The sequence below is a fragment of the Hylobates moloch genome, unplaced genomic scaffold (genome assembly GCF_009828535.3).
Source record: "Hylobates moloch isolate HMO894 unplaced genomic scaffold, HMol_V3 SCAFFOLD_9, whole genome shotgun sequence".
NCBI lineage: Eukaryota > Metazoa > Chordata > Mammalia > Primates > Hylobatidae > Hylobates > Hylobates moloch.
In genome coordinates, this window is record NW_026652284.1 from 65318158 (window position 1) to 65346153 (window position 27996).

At 36.8% G+C, this 27996-nt stretch overlaps 1 protein-coding gene across 23 annotated transcripts in view; it reads left to right on the forward strand.

Moving 5' to 3' along the window:
- RALYL (RALY RNA binding protein like) overlaps positions 1 to 27996 on the forward strand; it is a 751296-nt gene that overhangs the window by 704174 nt on the left and 19126 nt on the right. For 14 of the 23 annotated variants that reach the window (XM_032759943.2, XM_032759950.2, XM_032759940.2 and 11 more), the window contains one exon: positions 6080 to 6252. The exons of 6 other annotated variants lie outside the window; for them this stretch is intronic. In XM_032759943.2, coding sequence (XP_032615834.1) covers positions 6080 to 6252 — 173 coding nt within the window. The remainder of the gene's footprint in view (positions 1 to 6079; positions 6253 to 27996) is intronic. 3 more of the 23 variants (XM_032759947.2, XM_058444496.1, XM_032759937.2) reach the window with 1 other exon arrangement.

Consider the following 27996-nt stretch of genomic DNA (forward strand, 5'->3'; position numbering starts at 1 on the left):
TAGCTTTTTGAAGTAGAGATGAGATGTGCAGAAAAAATATTTGAATATGAGGATGGAATTTAATATTAAATTCTTTTCTTTCATGGCTTTTTGAAGCCTTAGGCATTTTCCCTTAAACAGAAATACTTAACTGTAATTTGTACTTCTTTTCCTTTGATAGTCATTGTTTAGCTAGCTAGAACATGTGCCCTTAGCTAAACAGACTTCTTCATTCTTGAACTTAAAATTGGTTATTGAAGAGATTCGAAGTATTCCCTTGGTATGTCAAATTAGGCCTTCTTTTTTTAGAGATATATTAGAAAACAGCCAAGGTTATAAGATCGGAAATTTTAACTTGGAATTCCAGCTCTTGCACTTATTACTGTGTGACCATGAGCACTTATTTGTGCCTCAGTTTCCCCATGTGTAAAATGATAAATAAGCCTACATTGCAGTATATTTCAAGGACTAAAGTAAATGAATCGTACATGGTCAGCACTTCATAAGCACACACTAACTTATAGCCATTATAAACCTCTTTTTTTTTGTAATCCATAATGTAGGTGTCTTAGAGGTGTCTTTTTACATAAGCTGTTGGCTTTTTGGCTTCTAATTGACTCTTTAAATAAAACCTAATACTCATTTCTCTTTTCACAAAAGAAGTGCTATGGTCATCCATCACTCTGACTTAAAGAAGCCAACAGAGACTCCAAAAGATGCCAGTGTTCGAAGGCAGCCCTCCTCCAATAAGCACTGGAAGACTTCACATATCATTTTTCTCTTGAAGACTTGTCAATATAAACACAAACAATTTTCTTCCCAGAAAATTTCAGACCTCACAGTTTACTTTGACTTTGTGTATGGGATTGTCACGTAGAATGTGGCGAGGAGGTTTTTCAGTTTTGTTTCTTTTTAAGTTATCTTGGATTTATATTTTTGTTACCATGGTGTGCAAAATTCAACTATCACTTTAACTGAAATCAATTTGACACATTTGATATTTATTTTCATTAGTTGATTCCACAAGTCATTAACATATTCGGCAAACACTTAATTTGTGATTAAGGGTCTGAGTTAGCCACCAGGTAAACAAAGATGAATAATAAAAATATTTCTGCCCCAAAGAAGCTTTAGTGGCAGAGAGAGAAATGCACATACACACAAACACACATACACACTCACACACTCACATTGACAATAAAAAGAGTGATGACTAGAAAAATGACTATGCAAATAAAGAGAATTGTTTAAAGTTAAGAATAAACTAAACAATATTACTCATCTCTAAGAAAAGTAAAATTAGATAATTAATTATTCATAAAAAAAGAACAAGTTGCTTTATCTCTACTTCAGCAACATAATTACTGAATCAAAACTGCCTATTAAACTGTGAACGAACAGTTTAATAAAGAAGATGTGCTTTCATGTGTGATTTTATTCATGGAACCTATCATTGTTTAGTGATTATAATATTTCCCATTGAGATGATGACAAAAGCTATGTTGACTACCTATTACTAACGCACAAGCTGATTGTATTTGTTAAACTCCTATGAATCAATACCATTATAATTAAAGCTTTTTTTCCCTCAACTCAGATAATGACTTCCAAGCATTTAGCTTTCAAGTTAATTATTGGATGATGAGAATAATATATAGGATTTTTTGCAATGAACTGTATTAATATACCACTGCCTTTGAAATACATCATCAGAATCACATGTATATTGTATGTTAATACAAAAAGTAGAGTAACTATGTCTATGTACTATGTACTGTATTAGTTTGTTCTCATGCTGCTAATAAAGACATACCCAAGACTGGGTAACTTAAGAAAAGGAGGTTTAATGAACTCACAGTTCCATGTAGCTGGGGAGGTCTCACAATCATAGCAGAAAATGAAAGACACATCTTACATGGCAGCAGGCAAGAGAGAGTGAGAGTCAGGAGAAACAGGAAACCCCTTATAAAACCATCAGACCTTGTGAGACTTATTTACTATAATGGGGCCAACCACCCCCATCACTTAATTATCTCCCACCGGGTCCCTCCCACAACACGTGGGTATTATGGGAGATACAATTCAAGATGAGATTTGGGTGGGGACACAGACAAACCATATCAGTACTGGACTATGCCTGTCTAAACATAGAACTAAAAAGGCCGTATTGAAACCAAAATCCAAAATAATCTTTGTAATGCCTGATTCTTAATGATCAGTAGGGGTGAATAATTTTGACATGGGAAATTTGTCTATAGCAATCAAGAAATAAATATAGATTCAACTCAAGAACTGTTTTGAGCCTGTTACGTTTGTGTGGTCTTTGCAGTTTAAAAAACACAGTCACATCTTTTTCTTCATTAGAGCACACAGCAGCTATCTGAGATAGATGTTATTTTCATGCTTACCTTTTAGAGAATAAAACTACAATTAATAGGACTAGTAATTAGCAGAAGTATGGATCTCAAACCCTATATCCTTCCTGATACCTTATCTCTTCATGTGCAAGGCATTCAGTGAGGCGTACAGAGCACATCAAAATGTTTTGATAACTGACTTGTATTGTGCTTTTCAGTTTACAAAAGATCAACCTCTATATCATCCTCTTTGAGTGTGACAACGATCTTCTGAGGCAATAGCTCAATTTCCAAGAAGCTTAAACACTAATGAGAAGAAGATAAAACAGTAGAACTACCTATAAGACAGCATTTGATCAGGGCCTCGGTTGATCAAAGAGGGAAAGATTACATTCAGCTGGGAAGATCAGGAAAGTCAGCTTTCCTGATACAAGCTGCAACAAATTGATACACGAAGCCAGATGAGGACTATGCACGTTTAAATTGTGGTCCTACAGGGGTCCTTTGAAAATCTGCTATGCTTCCTTGGCCAGAGATCTTCTAGAGAAAAAATTATATATATATAATTTTTATATATATATATAATTTTATAAATTATATAGATACATACATACACACACATACACATATATACACACATATATGTATACACACACACATATACACACATATATGTATATTTAACACACACATATATGTATATGTTACTTTCAACATCAAAAAGAGTTCTCAAAGAACAAATATTTCTGGAATCATTAGAGAAGAAATGGATATACTAGGCCAGTTGAATTCCTAATATATGTCAATCTTAAGCAAAAGTCCATATATGTGTTGTAACAAAAAGATAAACACAATGACTTAACATTGAGAACGTTTGGTTTTTAAGAAATTTATAAGATTGAAAGCATTTTTCACTGTATAGAATTGTAAGAATCCCAAATTTCCATTTCTCCCTCTTTCTTGAGGTACCAACACCAGGTCTTGAAAGCTAGGGCATTTCGAACAAGTGGCAGGGTGACACAGAGTGGCAAGAAGTGAGCGGTTTAGATGATGTGTACAAAAACCTCTTTTAGGAGGAAGAGTGGGGGGCCAAAACCAGAGTAGCCACCTCCATTGTACAGTCAAAGGATCAGTGATAGGAGAGGCAACAGAATAAAACAAGAGATGTGATTCACGGTAAAGGATTCAAAACTGTCCAATGCTCGAGCTAGTCGACCTATCACATCATTTTCTCAGTGGAGCCTACTAATAGATGTGTATGTGGGTTAACTTAGGTTACAGATCTAGAATTGTAGAGCACAATGAATGATATGTGGAAGGAAAATGAGAATAAAACCTAGAAATCTTCAGTAAGAGTAAAATTGAGAGTGTTTTTGGTCATTCTTGCCTTATTTACCTTCCTTTTAATTCAGAGAACTGAGTCTTCTCTAGATTAAATGGATTTTTTTTCTTTAACTCACTTTTACTTCTTAAATTGGATAATAATTTTCTATATTTAGAAAAAATCTTGGTTATATTTTACAATAACCACTTTATAGTCTTCATAGGACTTTCTGTGCTAAACGTTATATAGACATTAGGAAAAATGGGAAGAATTTATGTACTATACTTCCTTCCCTTAGTACATCTGTATATGCATATCAAGATAAAAAGTATAGTTTTAAAAGCAGAATTCACATCCTTACTGCACAAATAGTGTTGTTAAATGGAGAAATTTGAACCTAATAAGTTGATTTTAAAAACATCAAGGCGTGTATAGCCTGTGTCTATTTATATGAAGTAAATGTCTTTCTCTTAATGAAAAAGAGCCTATGTTTTGGTCATTTATGATACCCATAGTAATTATTTCCAGCCTTGGTTTGATCTACTAGCTGTTTTCCTCCTCTGAAACAGAGCCTCAGCCCCATGAGTGTTATTCTGTGATCTCAACGGGCTTCTTGATCTAAGCTTACTGTTGTTGTTATTCCATGAACATATTCACAGTGAAGAGCATACCATCTCCCTTTTGTATATAATAGAACACATTTATGTAGTCCTTTATAATTTGCAAAACATTTCCCAAATATATGCTCTGCTCATTCTCACAGTAAAACCCAGAGGTAGGTATAGATGAGGAAAGAATGACTTCATGTGCTTAAAGGACCTGCCCTGAACAAATGGCCAAAACTTAGACTCAAACTCAGTGTCTATAATTCTGTGGGTAAGTAACAAAGCTAGAGCTAGAATCTTGTCAACTAGAGCTCAGAGTAACTAAACTCTGACAACAGAGGCAAGGCACGGCAACCCTCTACTATTGTCTTATTTTCAATAAACTTTATCATTTGGAGAATTAAAATGCAAGAAGGTATAGATACACATTTATTTATAAAAGTATTATTTTAATTATAAACAACTTCTTGGAAAGAATATCTGCTTATTTGCTTATTTGTACATTATATTTATATCAGTTTGTTGATTTACATATTGGTTATGTTTGAAAAGTTTGGTGCCGAGACAAAATGTTTATATCAATGCTCATTTTCCTTTTATCTCACATTATGAAAAAGACCAGAAATGAGTACCCTAAAGTTATTTATCTCTATAAACTACTTTTATTGTCATAAATTATCAATAAATAAGATCAAAAATTAGGCTATTTAAAAACTCAGATCAAAGGATAGACTAATCATCTGATAAAAGATAACACAGCAAAATTAGTGAAAACAACCAACTTTTGAATAGTCACGAACACATGGGAATAAGTTAGAGAAGGAGGAACATACAATGATCTAATTTATTGGATACCCAACATTTCTTTATATTATCATAGGGGATGAATACCACCCACTAGAGGAAATAATTATGATGCTGTCAGCACAATTTCCATTTGAACAGGTTTCTATATGGAATGCACAGATCCTGACAACTAGAGGAAATTCTGCTAATGTGGAGTGTAGCTTCGTTTGTTGAGCACTTATTATTTGCAAGTCTCTATACTAACACTTTGATTCACTACACCAAACCCTGAAAGTTTAGGAAATAGTTGTCCTTATTGCGCTATGGATGAGAAAACTGAGACACATGGAGGGTTAATCATTTCCACTTTGCGCACATCACAAAGCTATTAGGTGATGAAGCTCAACTTTGAACCCAGGTTGTCTGACCCCAGAATTTATGTTCTTAACCATTGAAGTTAACCACATCTGTCAACAGAATTTAGACTTCAAAATTTCAGGCGATTATTCACACAGACATGTTGTCTGAAAAACAACATACTTGCTTTTGTACTTTTTTCCTCAGTGAGTTTTTGTCTTTTTCACTTAGGTTTGAACTTGTCAATGAATTTTCTCCATCCTGCTTCCTTGAGTGAACAATTTCTATGTTGTATCTGATTTTTGCCATTTGTTTTTGCTCCATTTTCCTCTCAGAAAGATCATCCTTATTAGAAAGCACTATATATAAAATAAAGTAGCCAGAAAGATCAATCTGTTTATGTAAATCTTACTAATTTATATACTACTACCATCTGGATTCCCTAATTTTTGCTAATTCTGTTAAAATAAATATGCTTACATGTAACTGCACATAGAAATCTGTACATGATTTACATGATTGAAAAAATTCAACTTAAAGCATATTACCTTACCTTCTATACACCTTTAATAGCATATAGAGTTTACCCTTTCCTAGACTGTTTTTTCATAGTTTATCCAAATGGCTCATGAGCAACCCAAGGTAGTAGTCGTTTGCTTTTTCCCCCCCAGAAGCTCAGAAGAAGCAATTGGAAGAGAGTCTAGTGCTGATCCAAGAGGAATGTGTGTCAGAGATTGCAGATCACTCTACAGAGGAGCCTGCTGAAGGAGGGCCAGATGCCGATGGAGAAGAGATGACAGATGGGATAGAGGAGGACTTCGATGAAGATGGGGGTCATGAGCTGGTAGGAACGAAACATTTGGTATTCACACCCTTTGGGTAACAACACTAGCATGTTAGCAACTCATTCATTCTAAAATAAGGATTAAATCATTTGGGGCTTATTTCTTTTATATGCATATATTTAAGGGAACACGAGTATAGTGCTTTGCACATAATAAGTGCTCAATACTTTATTGCTAACTTAAAATAGGAAGGTCTAAATGAAGGAGCAAAATAAATATCCTAGAAGAGATTAGGTATATTTAAAGTCTGAAATGAAAGATTCTCTCCAAAATGCTCCATTGCAAAAGGAACCTTGCATTTATGCAATTACAGTGAACTATATGTGGATCTAATATCCTGGTAACAAACTACAATATACTGGAAGATACCTGGGTTACTAACTGATGATAATTACTTATACTATTTGTATGGCCAACAGTCTTGTCTACAGTGTGCTCCCTAAGATGACACTTTGGTAGATGGCCAGTTCACCATTTTCAATGCCTGTACCGCCTGATAATCAGTTATTATGAGTTGGGAATTTGGCTAAGACCTACTATTTACAAGTTGTATTTTCCTAATATTGTAATCATTATACTGCTGATTTCCAGATGTCCTTTCCTGCATAACCACATCACAGACTTGGTAAATGTATGCTGATGAGGATGTTATTTCTCATATTTTATGAAGCATGAAATTAAATATACTATCTCAAAGGACTAATAAAAATGATATGCAGGCAAGTGTGTGTGTATATGTTGCCAACTTCCAAATATCTATGGACTGATCATGTTAAACTTGGCTTATCCCAGGTAAAAATCAGATTCCAGTTTAATATTGTACCTTTTGTTACTTAACTCATTTTGTCATGGTGCTTGTTTTATCAATAGTTTCCAAGACAGCTGAATTGTATAGATTCTATATTGACTTTTAACATGCCAGTCTGTTAAAATTTATGGCACCTTTATTATTTTTTGTTTATTTATTTAATTATTTTTGAGACAGATTCTCACTCTGTCACCCAGGCTGGAGTGCAGTAGCATGATCTCAGCTCACTGCAACCTCCGCCCCCCTGGTTCACGCAATTCTCCTGCCTCAGCCTCCTATGTAGCTGGGACTACAGGCGCCTGCCACCACATCCAGCTAATTTTTGTAATTTTAATAGAGATGTGGTTTCACCATGTTGGCCAGGCTGGTCTCAAACTCCTGACCTCAAGTGATCCGCCCACCTCGGCCTCCCAAAGAGCTGGGATTACATGTGTGAACCACTGTGCCCAGCCAGCACCTTCATTTAAACTTTTCAAATATGAACTTTTAACAACCACCCCTATTTCTATGAAAGTCTGTATCAGTTTGCAGAACTTAAGCACCTGTTCTTAGACTGACATTGATTTCAGGAATCTATTGATTAAGGATTAGAGTGAAGAACAAACAAATGTCCCAAATTGATTTTTTTCCAGTCATTTTGTACTTTCCCAGGCTTCCTCATTCTGGTAAACAGCATCGCCATTCACATAGTTATTAAAACCAAAGACTAAGATCATCCTTGGCCCCCACTTTTATCCTTGTTAATTCTACTTCCAACTCACATCCCCAAAGTTAGTTACAACTCCACGACAAGTACCATGACCCAAGCCACCATCCCTGTTCTTCAGATTTTCCATAATATCTAAACTGGTTTTCTTGCTTCAACTCTTGCCTCATGCAACCCATTCTCCACAGAAAAAGGGTAAAAATCTTTATAAACTATCTGTCAGATAATGCCATTTCCTTGCTTAAAACCCTACAATGTTTTTCATCACACATAGAATCAAAATCCCAAAGAGTGTGAATGTAAGTTGTGATGACATTAGGTGAAGGATGCCAGTAGAGAGAGAGAACTTGGTGAAGAGAAAGAGAAAAGATCCCCAATGCTGAAAGGAAAGGGATCTAGACCACAAGTATACATACCTGAAGACTCCTCCACTGCAAGTGACTGTGGTTAGTCTGAGAATGTTGTGGCAGGAGTTTGAGGGAGTTCAAGCACAAACTAAGATAAGTCAGAGAGTGATAACCTCTGGGGAATGAGGAGAGATGGGCACTATCCAAGATTTAAGGGGAATGAAAAAGATTTGAAAAGGCTCCTATGGAAAACACTAAAGATTACTAATTTAGAAAACATATAAAGATTGGCAGTGTTAGTAGCCAGTTAAGGTTAAAGATCAAGAATTAAGAGAGTAGTATTTTGCAAACTTTAAGATGTATCAGAACTACTTAGAGAACTCTGTAAAAACACAGATTCTTGTATCCCATTCTGAGAGATTCTGATTCAGTATGCTGAAGGGGGCTCTAGGAATTTGTATTTGTAACATGTTCCTAAATTATACTGATGCTGCTGGTCTGGGATCACACTTTGAGAACTACTGTTATGAAGTCATCTATCTGCCTTTTCTCCATTGGCTTTTATCAGCCCTTATGGAAGCATGAAGAAAGAAAACATGTTCAAAGTTGCATTTTTGTCAGATAGTGCAAAAAAACAACAATAAATAATAAGAGTTGAAGATATTAGTAAAAAAAAAAAAAAAAAAGAGTGGCTGACTAGATGGGTCATGGAATCTAACCAACAGGGAAGGAAGGGAACACGGTTGTGGGGGGCGGTTTAAAAATGAGAAAATAAAGGCACAAAGGGAACAAAAAGCCCCTACATATACCATTAAGGACCAGAGAAAGAGGAACTAAATGAATAGAAGAAAAACAAAGTCTGTACTTAGGGACTGAGATATTTCAGAGGTGGACAGTTAGAGATGATGAGATGCTCCATGGGAGGGAGTGATAGAAGTGGGATCAGTGCGAAAGTCACAGCAGATGAAGAATGTAAGGAATGAGGGGCTCAGATGCAAGACGAGTCATCTACATGGGCATGAAGTCACTGCAAATATTGGATGAGAGGGTGAAAGAGTAAGACAGTTATCAAAAGGCTGACAAGAAAGAGAAGGCATGGCCAATTTCAGTCCCACATCTGTCATTATCAGTCCAATTGAACTACCTAACCATATAACTTCTCCGAGTCTCTCTTGACTTTCTTTTTTACAAAATAGTAAGGCAAGATCAGAAATTTCAAAAACCATTCTGTTTCATTTTTACTCTGGATGCATATGTTTCCTAGGAGCAATATGTCTGAAAGAGCAAGGCTTGACCATACAGTCATGGCAATAAGTCCAAACCATGGTATCTGGACTATACTCTAAATACACAGAAAATAGCTGCTTAGAACTGAGCACCTGCCTGGAGGTACTCATCAGGTTTTCTCCCTCAACCTTGGTATTATCATTGGAGGCTTAGGGAACTAGAGATAAATCCTATCTCTATTATATCATTTTGTTTCTAAGACTTGGAAAATAATAAATGAGGAAGGGTTTAACACTCAGTCCTTGCAATCCAGATTGAAACTAAGGAATCTCTCCTAGTGATTGGCCAACAGAAAATTCCCTAGTCTGGTGTTCACTGTTATCTCCTTTCCAGGCTACTGAACCAAACCATCCTTGGTTCCCAAAAAGTGAAATAAAAGCACAAATATTTTCTTTTTAGATAATAAAGGGCATCATAGATTTGTACAGCAAAGATACAATATAATTAGAGTTTTTCTCACAAAGAAGAGCTGATATCCACATGCCCATTTGGCTGCTCAAGGCAAATCCAGAATGCCATTGCAAAAGAATGAACAGGAAATAAGAATTGGATCTGAAGTGAAGGAAATTCAACAAAATGAGCTAGTAGGGTAGCTGTAGATGGTGGTGCCCCTTGTGAGGTGGTGAGAAGCCAAAGATATGAGCACAGACTATCCACATAATGTCTAGTTCTAAATATACACTTAGTGAAATTGATTTCCATGAAGCAATTCTTTCCACTAACATTTGGGAATGTATCATGCGTGCACCAGGTGCTACCAAAAATGCAGGGATAACTAAAGTCATTGCTTTATGTATGAAAGGAAATGTTTAAGAGTATGGCTCCTTGTCTCAAGTAGCTTAGTGTCTTGTAGAGAGAAGACTGATTTCCTGGCTGGGCGTGGTGGCTCACGCCTGTAATCCTAGCACTTTGGGAGGCTGAGGTGGATGGATCACCTGAGATCAAGAGTTTGAAACCAGCCTGGCCAACATGGTGAAACTTCATCTCTACTAAAAATACAAAAATTAGCCGGGCATGGTAGCAGGTACCTGTAATTACAGCTACTCAGAAGGCTCAGGCAGGAGACTCGCTTGAACCCAAGAGACGGGGGTTGCAGTGAGTCGAGATTGTGCCATTGCACTCCAGCCTGGGCAACAGAGCAAAAACTCTGTCTTCAAAAAAAAAAAAAAAAAAACAGACAGATGACTGATTTCTTCATGCACAAAAACAGAAAAACGAAACAAAAAACAACCTTGGACTTTATAATTTATAAGAAGCCAGCCAAGACTAAAAATCTGTGATTCTACAATAATCTATACCTATATATTTCAGTAGTGCATAGAAGTCAAAATTTGGATTTCTCTACAGTTAAACTCTCTGTATTTTTTTTTTTTATTTTAGGTTTTAGGGTACATGTGCACAATGTGCAGGTTTGTTACATATGTATCCATGTGCCATGTTGATTTCCTGCACCCATTAACTCGTCATTTAGCATTAGGTATGTCTCCTAATGCTATCCCTCCCCCCTCCCCCCACCCCACAACAGTCCCCGGAGTGTGATGTTCCCCTTCCTGTGTCCATGAGTTCTCATTGTTCAATTCCCACCTATGAGTGAGAACATGCGGTGTTTGGTTTTTTGTCCTTGCGATAGTTTACTGAGAATGATGTTTTTGTGGCACATATACACCATGGAATACTATGCAGCCATAAAAAATGATGAGTTCGTGTCCTTTGTAGGGACATGGATGAAATTGGTAAACTCTCTGTATTGATGCACTATACATACACTATGAAACCACTACTATAGTGGTGTTTCTGAATAAATGCACTAGCAAGTATTCATTGATTGACCACTGGGGATAAAGAAGGAAAATAAGAAAGATATGAACTAACTGAGGATAAGGGCCACAGACAAAAAATACAACGCAGCATGTCATGGTAAGAACCATATGAAAAACAGTTTACAGGTGGGGAACCAGACATAGCCACTATGGTCAGTAAAGACTCCTGGCAGAAATGGGGTTGGAACTTTACCTTGAAGGATGACAAATTAAAGAAACAACATGTGCTAAAATTGAATAAACGACATTCAAATCATCCTTCATTGTCCCCAGATCATTTTATGGAAAATATATATTTAAAATCCAAAATGCATTAGATAATTCACATTATACATAGGTAGGTAAAGGTGAATTTTAAAAAATAAAACTACTGGAAACTTCACAAATACAACATTTCAAGCTCTTTTATTCTCTCTATTTGTATCCACCAAATCTGTATTCCCCTTTATATAAAATAACATCATCCAAAATTAAAGTGGCCTTTGCCGTAATGGAAATACTATAGGAAAGCTAGTGCTTAACGCAGTGCTAATTCAAAAAAGCAAATAAGCTCTCCTCAGATGTATGAGAAAAGGCTTCTGTGAACACTCTAGGACATTATAAAGCTGTCAGATGTGTTATGGGGCTTTAGGCTAATCTAGTGTTTTCCAAAGGAGAGTTTTTGGTCAACTTGCACTCAATACCTGGGGTGCTAAAATGCCAACACAGATTATCTCAAGAAGCAGCCCTGGAATCTGTGCTTTATCAAACCAAGGTTTGAAACTACAGAGCTAAACCATCAATTCCCAAAGGAAACTATAGACAAGCAAAACATTTAAATGGATTAAGGAGAATTTGAGTTCTTTTGAATTCTACTTATAATTACTTTTCCTTTTGCTGACTACACGCAATCGAATCAGGCAAATCTAGCAAGAATCCACAGTAGATTTACCTAGGTGAATTGTGTAATACTTAGACATGCAAGCTGAGTACTACATTGTACTACATCTTTCAGGATTTAACAAAACATTCAACTAAGCAGTAAGTCACCTGGGCTTACCAGGTATTGAATTTCTATGCACACTGGAGAAGGTCTGAACCTCGAATCCAATCCTGCAGTTGAAGACAACTCAAAGCAAACATTCTGGTACACCATTGAAAAACTGGAATGCATAAAGCATTCTGATCAATATTCTTGGTCTTTCTTTATGAGAAAGACTGAAAATGTCTCCTTTTTGAGACTTTTTGTTTCTTTCCTAATGAAGTCCTTCACCTGGGTGATCCCCCTTATCAACTGTGCTTCTCTTTCTTTTTCTTATCATTTTGAATGAATGCTGGCTAGAGGACAAACAAGAACTTGTGAGACATGTTCCACAAAGGTAGTGCCAACTGAATTAGTTAGAATTATAAATTACAAGGAAGAAAGTATTACTCAATCTGTTGGATTTTGGCATGTATTTTAGCACAGCATTCGAAGACCTTTATCTTGAACTCTATCAATCCATCATATGCTATCTTCCCTGTCCTACTGAGAATAGATATTGAGGGCATAAAGACAGCAGTACCATTATTTGGATGGAGTTAGGGATAGGATGAACAGCCATGGTGCATGTGTCCTGCAATTGACCTGGTCTAGGTGACCTGCATGGGTCATGCATGCCCACTGGCCAGCTATTGTCAACAGAAATGGGATATGACTCAGCCTTTGATGTGAGAGAAAGTGTGTAATAAGCAGATATCTCTGCTTCCAGCTTTCCACCTGGAATCCTGTCTCTTCAAGGGCTCTGATCCCTTTATAATAAGTGTCCCCTCTTATTTCAGACTTACTACTCTTGGCATCTCACTTGATTTCAATCATTTTTATTTTAGTTAAAGAACTCTGCCATTAAGGCAAAATCTTTCCTGGAGGTTGGATGGCTTAACTGTTAGAAACAAGAGCTCTGCCTGCAGTCTGACAGAAGCATGTTCAAACTCCCATGACTTTGAGCAAGCCACTTACCTGTGCCTTCACTGGCTTTAGTTTTTCCATCTATAAAAGAGGGTTGACAATAATATCTGTCTGGCTCACAATTGCCATGAGGAATAAATGAACTAATGTCTAAAAGGCACATACTTGGCACAGAGTAGGCATTTTGTGCTACTCTGTAATTACTTAATCTGTTTGATTTTGAATTTTGTTTGATTTTTGTATTTTAGCACAGCATTCAAAGACCTTCATCTTGAACTCTATCAATCCATCATAAGCTGTCTTCCCTGTCCTACTGAGAACAGATATTGAAGGCATGAAGAAATCAGTACCATTATTTGGATGGAGTTAGGGATAAGATAAACAACCATGGTGCATGTGTCCTGCAAATGACCTAGTCTAGGTGACCTACTGCGCTATGACAAAAAAAAAAAAAAAGACTTAAAAAGTCAGAAAGACTTTGCTAAGTCTTTTTTATGTTGTAGAGCATTTGTATTCTCTTACATATTTTTTTCCAAAGTCAGAAAAACCTTGCCAAGTCTTTCTGTTTTTATTGTAGGGCATTTTTATCCTTTTGTATATTTTCTGGTTTGTTTCTTTGTTTTGAGACAGAGCCTCTTTCTGTCACCCAAGCTGGAGTGCAGTGGCGTGATCTTGGCTCACCACAACCTCCACCTCCCAAGTTCAAGTGATTCTCCTGCCTCAGCCTCCCAAGTAGCTGGGATTACAAGCACCCACCACCATGCCTGGCTAATTTTTGTATTTTTAGTAGAGACGGGGTTTCACCATGTTGGTCAGGGTGGTCTCTAACTCCTGACCTCAGGTGATACACCCACCTCGGCCTCCCAAAGTGCTGGGATTACAGGTGTGAGCCACTGCGCCAGGCCTGTATTTTGTGTTTTATTGTCCTACTTAACTTCATGTATTTAATTTTGGTGATCTAAATGTTTCCATGCATTTCCAGACATGGAATAAATTAAGTCACAGTTATATTAATAATAAAAGTCTACTGGCTTTATATCAGCCTCTGCATAGCTGCAATACCTTGCCATTCCCTCACAATCTCTCCCAGCTGCTTCTGGGAGTCCCAGAAAGTATCTCACCTGTGCTCAGGAGCATATCTGATGATGTGCTTCTTCTGCCTGCCCACTACCTGCCCTCCCCCTTGAGGATGCAGCCTTGCCACAGCCTTTGCTGCTGCCTTTTGTGAGAACCAGTATGACTCTCTCACACTTAGAGGTGCAGGACCCACAAGGTGCAGTTGGTGCAAGATCCCTTCAGGTCTCATTGTGCCAGAGAAGCCACATCAGATTCCACATTAAAGTTGCAAGGACAATGCCCTGCCCCAGCTCTAAACTGGAAATTGTCACCAAGACCCCAAGTAACACAGCTTAAAGCCTGAACCATGAGTTCTACTATAGAGCAAAGCAGCTACATGAGCTACTGACTATTTTGCAGTAACTCCCTGCTTCCGGCTTTATTCTTCTGCAGATTGTTCTCCAAAGAGCTGCCAGTTTGGTTGTGTTAAAGCTTTAGCCAGGCTATTTCATTGTACTTAAAACTCTCCAATAACTGCCTACCTTTCTTGGAATAGATACCTAAGTCCTTACAGTGATCTTCAAAGTCTTGCGTGATCTGGCCCCTGCTACCTCTCTGATCTGGCTCCTAGTTCTCTCCAGTTCACCCCATATCAGCTCTGTAGCTTCCAGGCACACACAGCTTAGCTCCTGTTTCAAGGCCTTGGCATTTGCTGCACCCCTGAATGTGGGGACCAGGAGAACAGAGGGCAAATTATAAAAGGTCTTGATGCTTTGCTAAATGTTTGAAGTTTATTCCACAAATTTCATATAAGTAAACCTGTACCTACCTGTACATAAGAGAGAATTGGAATGCAATACAACCTAGTGGTCTGATGCAAATTTTTTGGAGTCAGATAGAAATAGGGTCTCCAGATTTGGCAAATAAAATACAGGACACTCAGTTAAAGTTTCATTTCAGATAAATAGTAAATGATTTTCTAATATAATCATGTCCCAAATACTCCATGAAATGTACCAAAAAGTGTTATTTAATTTGAAATTCAAATTCAACTGGGTTTCCTGTATTTTATCTGGCACCCCTACATAGAAATGGAATTGAATACTGGCCTTGAACAAACTATTTAACTTCTTTCAGCCTTGGTATGAAAATAGAATAATAATACCCACCTCATGGTGCTTTCGTAACGATTAAAAAATATAATGCATGGACTGCACTTAACAAAGTCACTGGCACAAAGTAAACAAGTAAATTGTAGCTGTTGTTATCATTGCTATTGTTATGATCATCTCATTTTGCCAGTGAAGCTTTCAATAAAACATTACATTTCTAGCAATATAATCTTCATATGAAACTTTGTATTTTTAAAAACCCTGGATTATTCAAATTTATTTTAAAAAGCACTTTTTATTTGATAAGAAAGACTTCAGGAAACAAATGTAATATTCTGAGAAGAATTATGATTTGATTTCAGCTTGTTAAATTTTTATTTGATTGTATAGCTCTCAGCACATTCAATTCAAAACAATTTATTTTTAAATTCTATTCTTATGGCTTTTTTTTAAATAGAGATAACACTAACAGTATCCTGTGATGATATAGGGCTTTTGCTTCAGTTTTTGCTATAGATTTGTTCTCTGGCTCATGTGATCTGGCCATGAATTTAGTAACAGATGGTAACTTGTGGTTTTATGAAAACCGAGTATGTGAGAAGCCTTACATATCACATTTTCTTTAGTCACCCAGACACTTATTCATTAAAACAACAACCGAAAGAATTTTTAATTAAATAGTGGAAACTCAGTAATGTGCCAGATATTGTTGGTTGCTTAAGATTCAAAGAATAAGACCTACTGGTTTCTGGTTTCACAGAGCTCTCACTGGGTAGAAGAGAAGATATTGCAACCAGAACAAATAAATAAAACAGTATGATAGGTAAAAAATGTCACATAAGTCATGCAATCGGGTGTGGGAAGTGAGATGATAGAGCAGACTTCACAAAATCTGTGTAACATTCTAATTGGTTCTTGAAGAATGAAAAAATGTATGCAAAGTAAAAAAAAGAATTAGATGGCATTCCACACAGAGAGAACAGAGTATATACAAGGAAGAAAGGTATGAAAGAAGTGGGGAAGTTGCCAGTTTAGTTTGGCTAAAGCAGTGGAACTTAGAGGATGGCCCAGAACCAGCAGCATCGTATGTGGAATATTTGTTAGAAATGCAGATTCTCAGGCTCTAACCCAGGCTCACTGGATCAGAAACTCTGGGGTGGACCCCAGTCCCCTATGTTTTAACACACATTCTAGGTGATTGTGGTACCTACTGAAGTTTGAGAACCCTGAAGTACAACAGCAGAGTTTTCAAAACTGAGTGCACATGACATCACTGAGGGTGCATCTTTCATAAACACCAATGACAGGGACCACAAGCCATAACGATTAAATCAGAGTTTCAGAAGGTGGAGCCCAGACCAAAAGTCTAAAGATGTTTTACTGTGCAGCCAAGGCTGAGAACCGCTGGGATAGAGCACATGGTACATGAAGAAAAAAGGGCAACTAGACACTTCACCAGAGGTAAACGCATGAAAACTCACTCAAAATCATCAGTCTTCAAGAAAGTACAAATTAAAACCACAATAAAATACTGCACACCTTCACTCAGACTGACCAAAATTGGCTGCTATAACTAAATGCTGGCAAGGAAGTGGAGCACTAGTGTATCATTGCAATTAAATAGACAGAGGTCTCCTGAAGGGTAAGGGTGAGGGACAGGGATTGACTTTCCTGAAATGTCATTCCATACCTGATCCTAGTGAACATTCACTTTTATTTCACTACTCGGTTTTATCTGGAAACCTTCCTGAAATTTCAAGTTACTCAGGCACATCCTCCACAACTCCCGCAAACCTCTGTTAGGACACTTCCTTAAGTGCTGCTACCACTTTTTAAAATGTCTTTCTCTTCAACTAGATTTAAAACCGTTTGAGCCAGGGTTTTCTTTTTTCATTGTGGATCCCTCAGGCATAGCACAGTATCTGGCATTTGTGTGGGGATGGATGAGTGAGTACACTGAGGGATGTTGGGTTACCTGATGATTTTGACACAGTGTGTCATGCCTCCATGCATTTACATACGCTGTTCCCTCTGCCTGGAATAACCCATTCTACCCTTTATTTTGTCTGTCTGGCAAAAACATCTCCTCTCTTAAAGATCATCATTCTGTGTCACCCGTTCCATAAATCTGTCCCCCAACAAGGACACATCCATTTGGATTTGCTTCTTTCTTTAGGCCATGCTTTGTACATAGCTCCTCATACTTAACTTACTGTATTGTAATTAATGATTTTCCTTCTTTCTGGATCACTGATTTGTAAATTTCTCGGGGGTTATTTTACTTTGTGTTTTTCCTCAGTGTAGTGCTTAGCATATGTTAATGTTCATAAATATTTGTTAAAGAAAGAGAGAGGAAAATGTCCTCAGATTACCTCAAACATATTATGAGCATTTTAAGCGCATTTTTATTGTCTGTCATAATCAGATTGTGTTCTAAGTATTACTTTTGTGTGCATCCCCTCTGTGCTTTTGAGGATTATTATACAAAGCATGGAAGCAAACAGTTTTCATTATAGCTTAATCACCAGGTCATTCAGGCAGCAGCCTGAGTCTTGAAGGCACTGAGGAGGAACAACAGAAGGAGGCTTAAAACCAACACATCAAAGTCAACACAGCAGTATTGACTCTATCGTGTTGGTTTTCAGTGGTTCTGAAATATTGTCTCCCACGAGTGATAGAAATGCAAATTTGAAGTAACCTGAATTCAGTTAGCAAAGCTGGAATGCTGACTTATAAAACAAACCAGAAAATAAGACTTCCTCTCACTCCTGATCTACAATTTTTAAAGCCAAAAGAGTCCCAAGTTCATAAGAAAGTAAATTTCAGAGGATTCAAAACTAAAGTATGCCCAGATAAGTAAGATAGATGCTCTGATTTCAACTGCAGCTATCAGTGCAGCTATCAAACAATGTGATCATTAAAAAACAGCCTTTAGTTCTAAGGATTTTTGAGATGTTAAGAGTATTGTGGTAGATACACAATTTTCAAACAGCCTCTCATGATGTTAAAAGCCAAATAACAAATCTAGATTATAGATCCAAACAAAATAAAATATTTTCACCATTTCTGAGTTTCTATACAGAGGATAACACAGGAGGAAGAGAATAGAAAGATTCTGGAGTCCTTTGGAAATGAGAAGCAGCTTAAAAATAAGCTTTAAATATACAAAAATAGGAAAAAATAGTTACTTTTCTAAAAATGCTATAATGTGTTAGAGGAAAATGGAGCAATCTAAAGTCTTAATTCTGTGAGATTTCTAAAAGCTAATTATGAAAGTAGTTAGAAAAATAAAACAATTCTGCCAACAAAAAGACCTCTCCCAGCTGGGCGCGGTGGCTCATGTCTGTAATCCCAACACTTTGGAAGGCCGAGGCAGGCAGATCACCTGAGGTTGGGAGTTCGAGACCAGCCTGACCAACATGGAGAAACCCTCTACAAAAAACAGAAAAAAATTAGCCAGTCATGGTGGTACATGCCTGTAATTCCAGCTACTTGGGAGGTTGAGGCAGGAAAATGGCTTGAACCCGGGAGGCAGAGGTTGTCGTGAGCCAAGATCGCACCATTGTACTCCAGCCTGGGCAACAAGAGCGAAACTCCATCTAAAAATAAAAAAAAATAAAAAATAAATAAATAAAAAAAAAACCTCCCTATCAATATAGTAGGAAAACAAAATTTTTTAATTGCATAAGCAGTAACAAATGTACAAGCGTGTAAGGTAGCACCAAAGTGACCACAATGTTAGTGTCAAAGCAAAAATAGCAATGGATGAAGTTAAATAGGCAAGGAAGATTTCATTTAAGACTGTTTCAACAGAAATCAAGACTATTGCAATAGACTGAACTCAGCTCTGCTGAAACAAGCAGGAGAGTTTTTAAGCCCTGGTGTTACTAGTGGAAAAGTACTGGAGGATGGTAGCGGAGGGTTGGTCAGTGTAATTAGGCCATCTGTGTTTGCTAATTGCTGCTTATCTAAGTTAGGTTCACACCTCCCACAGAGACTAGAGATAGAGGTTGCTTCTTAGTTAATGATTACAGTTAAAAGGAATGATTCCAGGTCCTTAAGAAATATATTCCTGGGTTTATACAACTGGCAAGAAGCTGGGGGAAGATTTATATCTCCAAGGGGCAGAGGGAAAATTTACAAATATAATTTTTCTAAAGTAAATGCTCTAAGAAAAGGGAGGTCAGGAGCCTATAGTCAGGAAAAACTCGGTCTAAGGTTTTGTCAAGCCCTCTTGGTCATCAGGACAAAATCTCACACATTTTATTTGGCCAAACAGAAGAAAGGACAATTATTTCCCCAAGAGACAAAAAATCGTACCTCATGACAGTTTTCTGAACAGCTCTTAAGAGATCTCAGAGGTAATTCCAGAGCTACATTTTTATATTTGTCAAGTAAAAAACAAATCTAGACTTAGTAATGAGAGACTTATTTGAAAGGGCTATTGCAAGGGGGAAGAGGAATAGGGAGAATGCTTTGGCCATGAGATCTGCAAGCATCTCAAGTACTAGGCAAAAGGGTTTCTCTTTTATGAGGGGAGTACACAAAATTAGAAAGAACCCAGGGTGGAGAAGTGGGGTGAAAGATTGGCATACTGAGTAAATATATCAGAGGATGTTTTACCCTGAAGCCAGCATAATTTCCAGGAGGGCCCTTAAAGAGGGGATGGATGCTGGCTCAGGCTGAGGATGGACTGAAGTTTGGGGTCCTGGGAGAAGGAGAGACTCTTATTTGATTAATAAGCATTTTGTTCTCATTGACCAATGGAGACAAAATAGTTCAGTTAGTCATGTATGAGGGCAAGAGTGGGAATTTGGAGGATGTGTCTGGCCTTATCATAGGTAAATAAGCAGGTGTGAGTCTTATCTAAATCAACTGGAGAAGGGTGGTTCTTTGCAGTAAGCCATTTCCCAGAACAAAGGGTTTCTTAACTATCCTAATGAGGCTCACATAAAATTCAACATCATCACATATCCAGAGGTTATTTGACTCACAATCTTGGAGATGTGTTAGGCCATCCTCACATTGCTATAAAGAAATACCTAAGACTGGGTAACTTACAAAGAAAAGAGGTGTAACTGGCTCACAGTTCTGCAGGCTGTACAGGGAGCATGATGCTGGCATCTCCTTAGCTTCCGAGGAGGCCACAGAAGTATAATTATGGCAGAAGATGCAGCAGGAGTATGCAGGTCACATGACCAGAGCAGGAGCAAGAGAGAGCTAGGTGCCACACACTTTTAAACAGACAGATCTCACAAGAAGTCACTCACCATTGTGAGAACGGTACCAAGAGGATGGTGCTAAACCATTCATGAGAAATCCTCCCCCATGATCCAATCATCTCCCACCAGATCCCACCTCCATTACTGGGGATTACAATTCAACATGAGATTTGGACAGAGAACACATATTCAAGCTATATCATGTGTCTACATTGTAATCATTGGAGAATGGGCTTAATCCCTAATAAAATTTATTTTGATGTCAAAGGTAGGAGGAAGGACACAGATTCACCAGGTCTCCAAATAGACACTCTAAGAATGGGGAAATGGGAAGTCAGTGTCTTGGCCTTTTATAATGGAGAAAATCGTTTCCATTTGCCCTTACAAAGTGCAGATATACATTTATCGATTCAGTTATTTGGGTTTCAGGTTCAGATGAACAAGCCAAATCACTGAGTCTCTGAGGCTCACTTCCATATCTGTTAAAGGAAGTTTTTTGGGGTTACTGAAAAGATTAAATAGGATCATGTTTATGAAAATACCTGCTATGGGATTTTGTATGTCAAACTTACTATTTTCCTTAAGTAACAAAATTTAGTGGACATGCCAATTATAGGAAGTTTTAGTAACATTGAAAGAAAAAACTTAAAATGATTTGGTGGCCAGGCATGGTGGCTCATGCATGTAATCCAATACTTTGGGAGTCCAAAGTGGGAGGATCACTTGGGCCCAGGAGTTCGAGACCAGCCTGGGCAACACAGCAAGACTCTGTTTTTTTTAATGATTTGATTATGGTGTTTATGCATACCCCTTGTAACCTTTATGGTCTTAAAAGTCTAGAATATTTTATTAGTAATCTTGTATCTCACATCAAGACACTCTTTTGAGGTATTCTCTGTTGAGCTGGGGTATAGTGTAACACCAAATCATTTGACATTGCTGAGAAAAGTTGCAGTGATTTCAAATTTGGAGGAAGTTATTTTCATTTATATGGAAATACTAAGAAGAAAGGAATTAATCAAGATAAAACAGATGATACATAATTATCTTATTTAAAGAGAAGGGTTTGTCATTATTTAGCCATAAATACTCTGACCACAAATTCTAGATCTTTGTATTTTGGTCTTTTGAATCCCACCCCATCCCCAACCCTAACCTTCACCCTTTGGTACCTTAGTCTCCTCACATTGCCCTGAACACAGAGAGATAGACTAGACCACTTACAGGCATGTGACTGAACACACACACATATGAGGGAGTTCTATCGGGGAGAAGTGGCATCTTCTGCCTGCCCAGGAGGTAACTCCCATTGTTCTATAAGGATGAGTAAGATGCTACATACCAGTATCAGTAACATAGGGTTCTTAAATAGCCTTGCACATAGTTTGCCCAGAATGCCTATTTTTGTGTAGGGTGGGCCAAACCCATATTGTAGTTCTATGATGCCAAGCCAAATTTATTAAATCAATAAACTCTTCTAAGATTCTGAGAGGCAAACAAGTCTTTCCTTTCTTGTAAATTATTCCCAAATTCCAAAGGGCAAAAGCTATTGGAAAAATGATCTTAGTGACATTAAGAGTTTTATGCAACAGAATAATAATTATTCTAGATATGTATTTTGCCCTTAATGCCATTTTTATTCACTCAGCCAGCAAATACTTATTAAATGATTACTGTACTCAGGCACCATCGTAAGGAGGGGCTGAGTGAAAGGAAGTGAATAAGAAAGAAAAAAACCTCTTTTGGGGAGAAAGGGTTGCAGGCGGGCCACTTCATTCTCAAATTGCAGATTATATTCTAAAACATATCCAAGATTCACATTCTAAAATGTATTATTCAACCTGAACATATTCTATAAAACTAATACAGTGGAATATGACCAGAGTATTAAATTCATTTTTACTTCAGTGTCCATTGTTAAGCCTCATTGTTATTTAAATTCAGACTTGTCCATTAAAAGGTCTATTTGTAATACACTGAAAAAAATATATGATATGACAGATATTGTAAATAGAGGACTTATTAAGATAAGATAGAAATATGAGCACAAGGTAAATTTTGTTAACCATCGCTAATTGACCTGTGCTTTCTAAATTTCTAGGTTTAAAGAAACTAGTATTAAAACAATGTGATTTTTAATGCTAATATTTACACAATTTTTGTAAGAGGTAAAATGTAATTTGAGCAAATAATGTAAACATAAGAGAACCAAAAGAATTAATTTCTACAAGAAAATAATTTCAAAATATGTGAACACATGCTTACGAGTATGCTTAAACAAACCTATTACATATGTTCAAAAATACTCCATTTTCTGTTAGCCACTCACGAGAAAGAAATAATTCACTGGTTGTCTAGTGGTTGTAGAGTTGCTTCATTTGACTTTTAAAGTATCATTTTAACTAGAATTACCTCCAGTTTATGGGAAAATGTAAAGACTCTACAAACTGCATTGGTTAAAAGTAATCCTAAAAAATGGCACTGTAACCATGGAAACATCATTTAGACTCATAAAATTTTAACCACACTTTTTTTTTATTCCCTTTCTGGTTTCTAAAGTTGCCTCTGTTCACTGCGGCATGTTAACGTGCATATTCCACCCAATTTTCTTATGACGTAACTGTTTAGTTTTTAAATGGGAGAATTGTCTGCCAGTGAAGAGAGACTGAATGGAAGAACACTTAACGTGAGATCTACCATCTTTAAAACATTTAAGGGTACAATACAGTATTGTTGACTATACAATGTTGTACAGCAGATCTCCAGAATTTATTCATCTTGCTTAACTGAAACTTTATGCCCATTGATTAGCAACACCTTCATTTCTCTCTGCCCCCTGGTAACTATCATTTCACTCTTTGATTCTACAAATTTGACTATTTTAGATACCTCATGTAAGTGGAATCAGGCAGTATTTGTCTTACTATCACTCGGCATAATCTCCTCAAGGTTCATCCATGTTGTTACACATTACAGATTTTCCTTCTTTTTTAAGGCTGAATAATATTTCCTTGAACATATATACCACATTTTACAAAATCCATCCGTCAGTGGACATTTAGGTTATTTCTACAACTTGGTGATTTTGAATAGTGCTGTAATGAGTGTAAGAGTGCACATAACTCTTTGAGATCCTAATTTCAATTTCTTTGGATAAACACACAGTAGTGGGATTGCTGGGTCATCTGATAGTTCTCTTTTTATTTGGGGAGAGGGGGACCTCCATACTGTTTTCCAGAGTGGCTGCATTATATTGCATTCCCACCAACAGTGTGCAAGCATTCCAGTTTCTCCACTTATCTTTGTATTCTAAGAATACACATAAAAGTAATTCTTTTTATCCTATTAAACAATGAATTTTTGGATTCCTGACACGACAATGTTCTATTCCTTGATTTTCTGGCACTACCATTATATGAATACTATTTTTTCTTTTTTTTTGAGACAGTCTTGCTCTGTCACCCAGGATGGAGTGCAGTGGTGCAATCTCGGCTCACTGCAACCTCCGCCTCCCGGGTTCAAGCAATTATGCATACTATTTTTTTAATTATCCTCATTTATTTCTTACAGAGCTACATGATAGTAATACTCCTGTTTCCTACAATCTATAAAAACACTGAAACCTTTAGTTGTGTGTCTTTTACATTCTAAACCTAAAATGTTTTGAATACGTAAAATATTCTATACAGAAATACCAGAAGCTATTTATTTCTTAGAAACATCCAGCAATTCATTCAAGTAAAGTGTTAGATAAAGTGAATACGTGTTACACAAGCCAATTCCCCTACATTGTATTTATTGAATAGATTAATAGACTTTTCTGGAAAAAGGTAATTAACTGTAAATGCTGACCTCTCACTGCCTTTTCCAGAGGTTGTTGAACTTTTGTGGCCTAAGTATTTTATCTGCCAAATAGCTAGAAATTCTTTTCAAGTTTATTTTTTTAATGCTCCAAATACAAATATAATGGATTCGTTTCCCAGTGTTTCACAGGCACAGGACTTTAATGATTTTTTTCTAGCTATTTTTTAAAATATTGAGTATGATGAGCCGTAAAAACTCTGAAAACAGAATAAAAATAAATGAATAGATAAAAGACAATGTTCATTCGATAAATATCAGGGCAGGAAATTTGTGCTTGAACAAGCTAAGAAAGTCATTAACAGCAGTATTTCTGGAAACTAATGGTATACCTGCTCGAGCTACACTGAATCTAATAATCTGTGACAAAAGAAATGGCAACAGGTATGAACACATTTCATTTAATCTGAAATTGAAAGAAAAGAAAGTGGGGCACTTTTCTTCCCCAATTTTTTTCATAGCTCAACAGACAAAATCACAGTGGAAAAGAGATTTATTGCCAAAATGTTGCTGACCTTTTACAATTCTTGCCCCATATTCTGGAAGTTAATTCATTAAAAAAAAAAGTACATTTTCATGGACTGTCACAAAGATTTTATCCAGGTAGCATTCAAGTTGCAAAGAGGCATCCTCTAGCTCAGTCCCTTGCATGGTGCACCTTTGTCACCCACCAGCCAGGACTGTGCCCAGCTGGTTCTCCACTCATTAATCTCTCACCAGCACAACCACGCTGCACTATCAGCCTTGCTCTGCCTAAGGATCTTCCCTTCTAAACCTTCGCTGTCTTTAGAATGTCTCTGAATATGGAAAATCACAAGCTCCGGGTAGCCTGCTCCAGGATAGCCTGAGATGAAATGAAAGTTCAGGCCTTTGGAAACCTGATAAGAATTCTTTTCACCTGGAATATGATAAGTATCCCAGAAACCTTATGCATATTTGATATTTTCTGTCTTGCCACAGTTTTAGGAATATATTTTAATAATATTAAGTAACATTTCCTAAAAGTAAAACTTCCTAGCCTGTAGTCTACTGGAAATAATACCTACCGCTGCTATTTAAAGCTGTGTGAATTGAACAAGTTCTGGAATCACTTTGGGCCTTAGTTGTTTCAAAAATGTGGAAAACAGCTTATCTTTAAAAAGGCAGAAATCTGAGAAAATAAGATACAGCATTCACACACACACACACACACACACACACACACACACAGTGAAAAACTGAGAGGATTCTTATTTTATTCCAAGTCAGGAAGAAACAGGGAAAGAAAACAGTACTGTTTCCATTTTCACTACCTTCCAGGAACAATGCTGAGTTTTTTATATATGTCATGTCATTATTGCCTAAAATAACTTTGAGGAGTAGCTATTTCACAAATAACTGATTTTAGAAAGATTAAATAAATTCCCCAAGCTCACACTGCTCATAAGAGGCAGAATCAACCTTCAGTCACGGTCCGTAAGATTCTAACACCCTTAGATATTTTCATTGTATTAGAGTTTCCACAAATTTTATTAATTTTGATTTGTATAGTACCCTTTTGGTTTGTGCCAAATCTATGCATCAGTGGTACTATTTTTTACTTATTTATTAAATTACCTCATTATTTAAAATAAGTGTATCTTTAACACTAAACTTTAGTTCACTCTAATAAATGAAAAACCAAGTATCTCTTTTCATAAGTAGGAGAAATATTTAAAATAAATATAATGAAAGGACAAAATTTAAAAAAAAACCTTGATATTTGTCACCAAAAAACCCTGTGTTCCTGCTGTCCTCTCCTGTTTCTCTCTCATTCTCTCTTTCTCCCATGAAAAAGAATAGACAGTATTAGAGAAATGTTAAGACTGACACAAACATAAATTTTCTCATTAATGCAATCCAAAGAACTGGAAGAGCAATGTTCTCATTACATGAGTCAATGTTTATATTTTATTGCATATTGATAAATTATAATTGCATATACTTCAGGGGTAAAAAGTGATGTTACAGTGTATGTATACATATGTAGACTGATTAAATCAAGCTAATTAACATATTCATCACCCCAAATAGTTACCAATTTTTGTGATGAGAACATTTGAAATTTACTATCTTAGCAATTTCAAAATAGACATTGCACTGTTATTAACTATAGTCACCATATTGTGCAATAGATCTCAAAAAACTTACTCCTCGTCTCTAACTGAAACCTTGTACTCCTTGACAAACATCTCCACATTTCCCTCACCTCCCAGCTTCTCGCAACCACCATTCTACTCTCTGCTTCCTACTTCTGTTTTAGATTCCACATAGAAGTTAGAACATTCAGTATTTGTCTTTCTGTGCCTGGCTTATTTCATTTAACGTAATGTCCTCCAGGCTTATCCACGGCGTTATAAAAGCCAGTCCTTCCTTCTTTTCTTAAGGCTGAATAGTATTCCATTGTGTATGTATGCCACATTTTCTTTATCCATTCACCCATTGTTAGACACTCAGGAAGATGCTACAGCTTGACTATTGTGAATAATGCCAAAATAAATATGAGAATGCAGATATCCTTTCACTATGTCAATATTTTTAATGAATCTTCCCATATAACAATATATTGGGCAGCTCTAGCAGTGTGTACACCTCCCCAAAATCCCCAGGAAATGCAGAGCTCAATCCTGCTGATCTGCATTTCATGCTTGACAAGATGATGCCACTGAATGATATTCTGACTGGATGTCACCCTCCAGCACTTTTTTTTTTTTTGCACAATTTTCTACTTGAAGTTGAAAGAAACTCTGCATGCAGATTGACTTGTTAGATCACATTGGAAAAGTACCCCGCATTTTACAGAGTTTGATATCCCAGAATTGTTAAAAGTGAGATAGCATTTCCATGCCATGTATTCCAAATCCCTGAGGATCTCAGCAGGCAGATGGCCCTCTGGATCACTAGCCACTGCTGACAACTGGGATGCCCTCACCTGGGCTCTATCTGTGACATGTCTAATGATTTCCATCAAAATAGGATATTGCCTTCTCAGATGTCCTCATTTTTAACAAGGAAAGCTTATGACACACACAATGAAAAGAACACTTGAAGTCATAAATATTGTATACACATTTGTTTCTATAGAGCAAGTTGATTGTAGAGAAGCTGCCAGGCTAGTGCCCAAATGTTCCTGAGATAGTTCAATAAATATCTCTTTACAAGCCTGTTATTGCCTTTCAAAGGATGTAAGGTCTCAACATTCCTAATTAATACCATAGATTTTGTCCAAAGGGAATAGGAAGAAATTACCACAAAAATACTGAAATAGATACAAATAATTTTGAATAAACCTCCTATTTATATAACACAGAAGTAGTTGAGCATTAGCTGCTAAATATAATAGTATTACTATTTGGGTAACAATGATGTTGAGAGCTTAGGCATGACCTAAATTGCTGTAAATAGGAGAGAGTGTATGACGCACAATGGTAAGAAATAAAGGCTGTATGAACAAAGCACCGGGTTAGTTACAGCCAAATATGAAGACTTATGTGACTTGAGCAAATGACTTACCTCTCTTACCTCTCTGTGCCTCAGTTTTTTAATCTATAATATGAGTATAATGATGACACTTCCCTT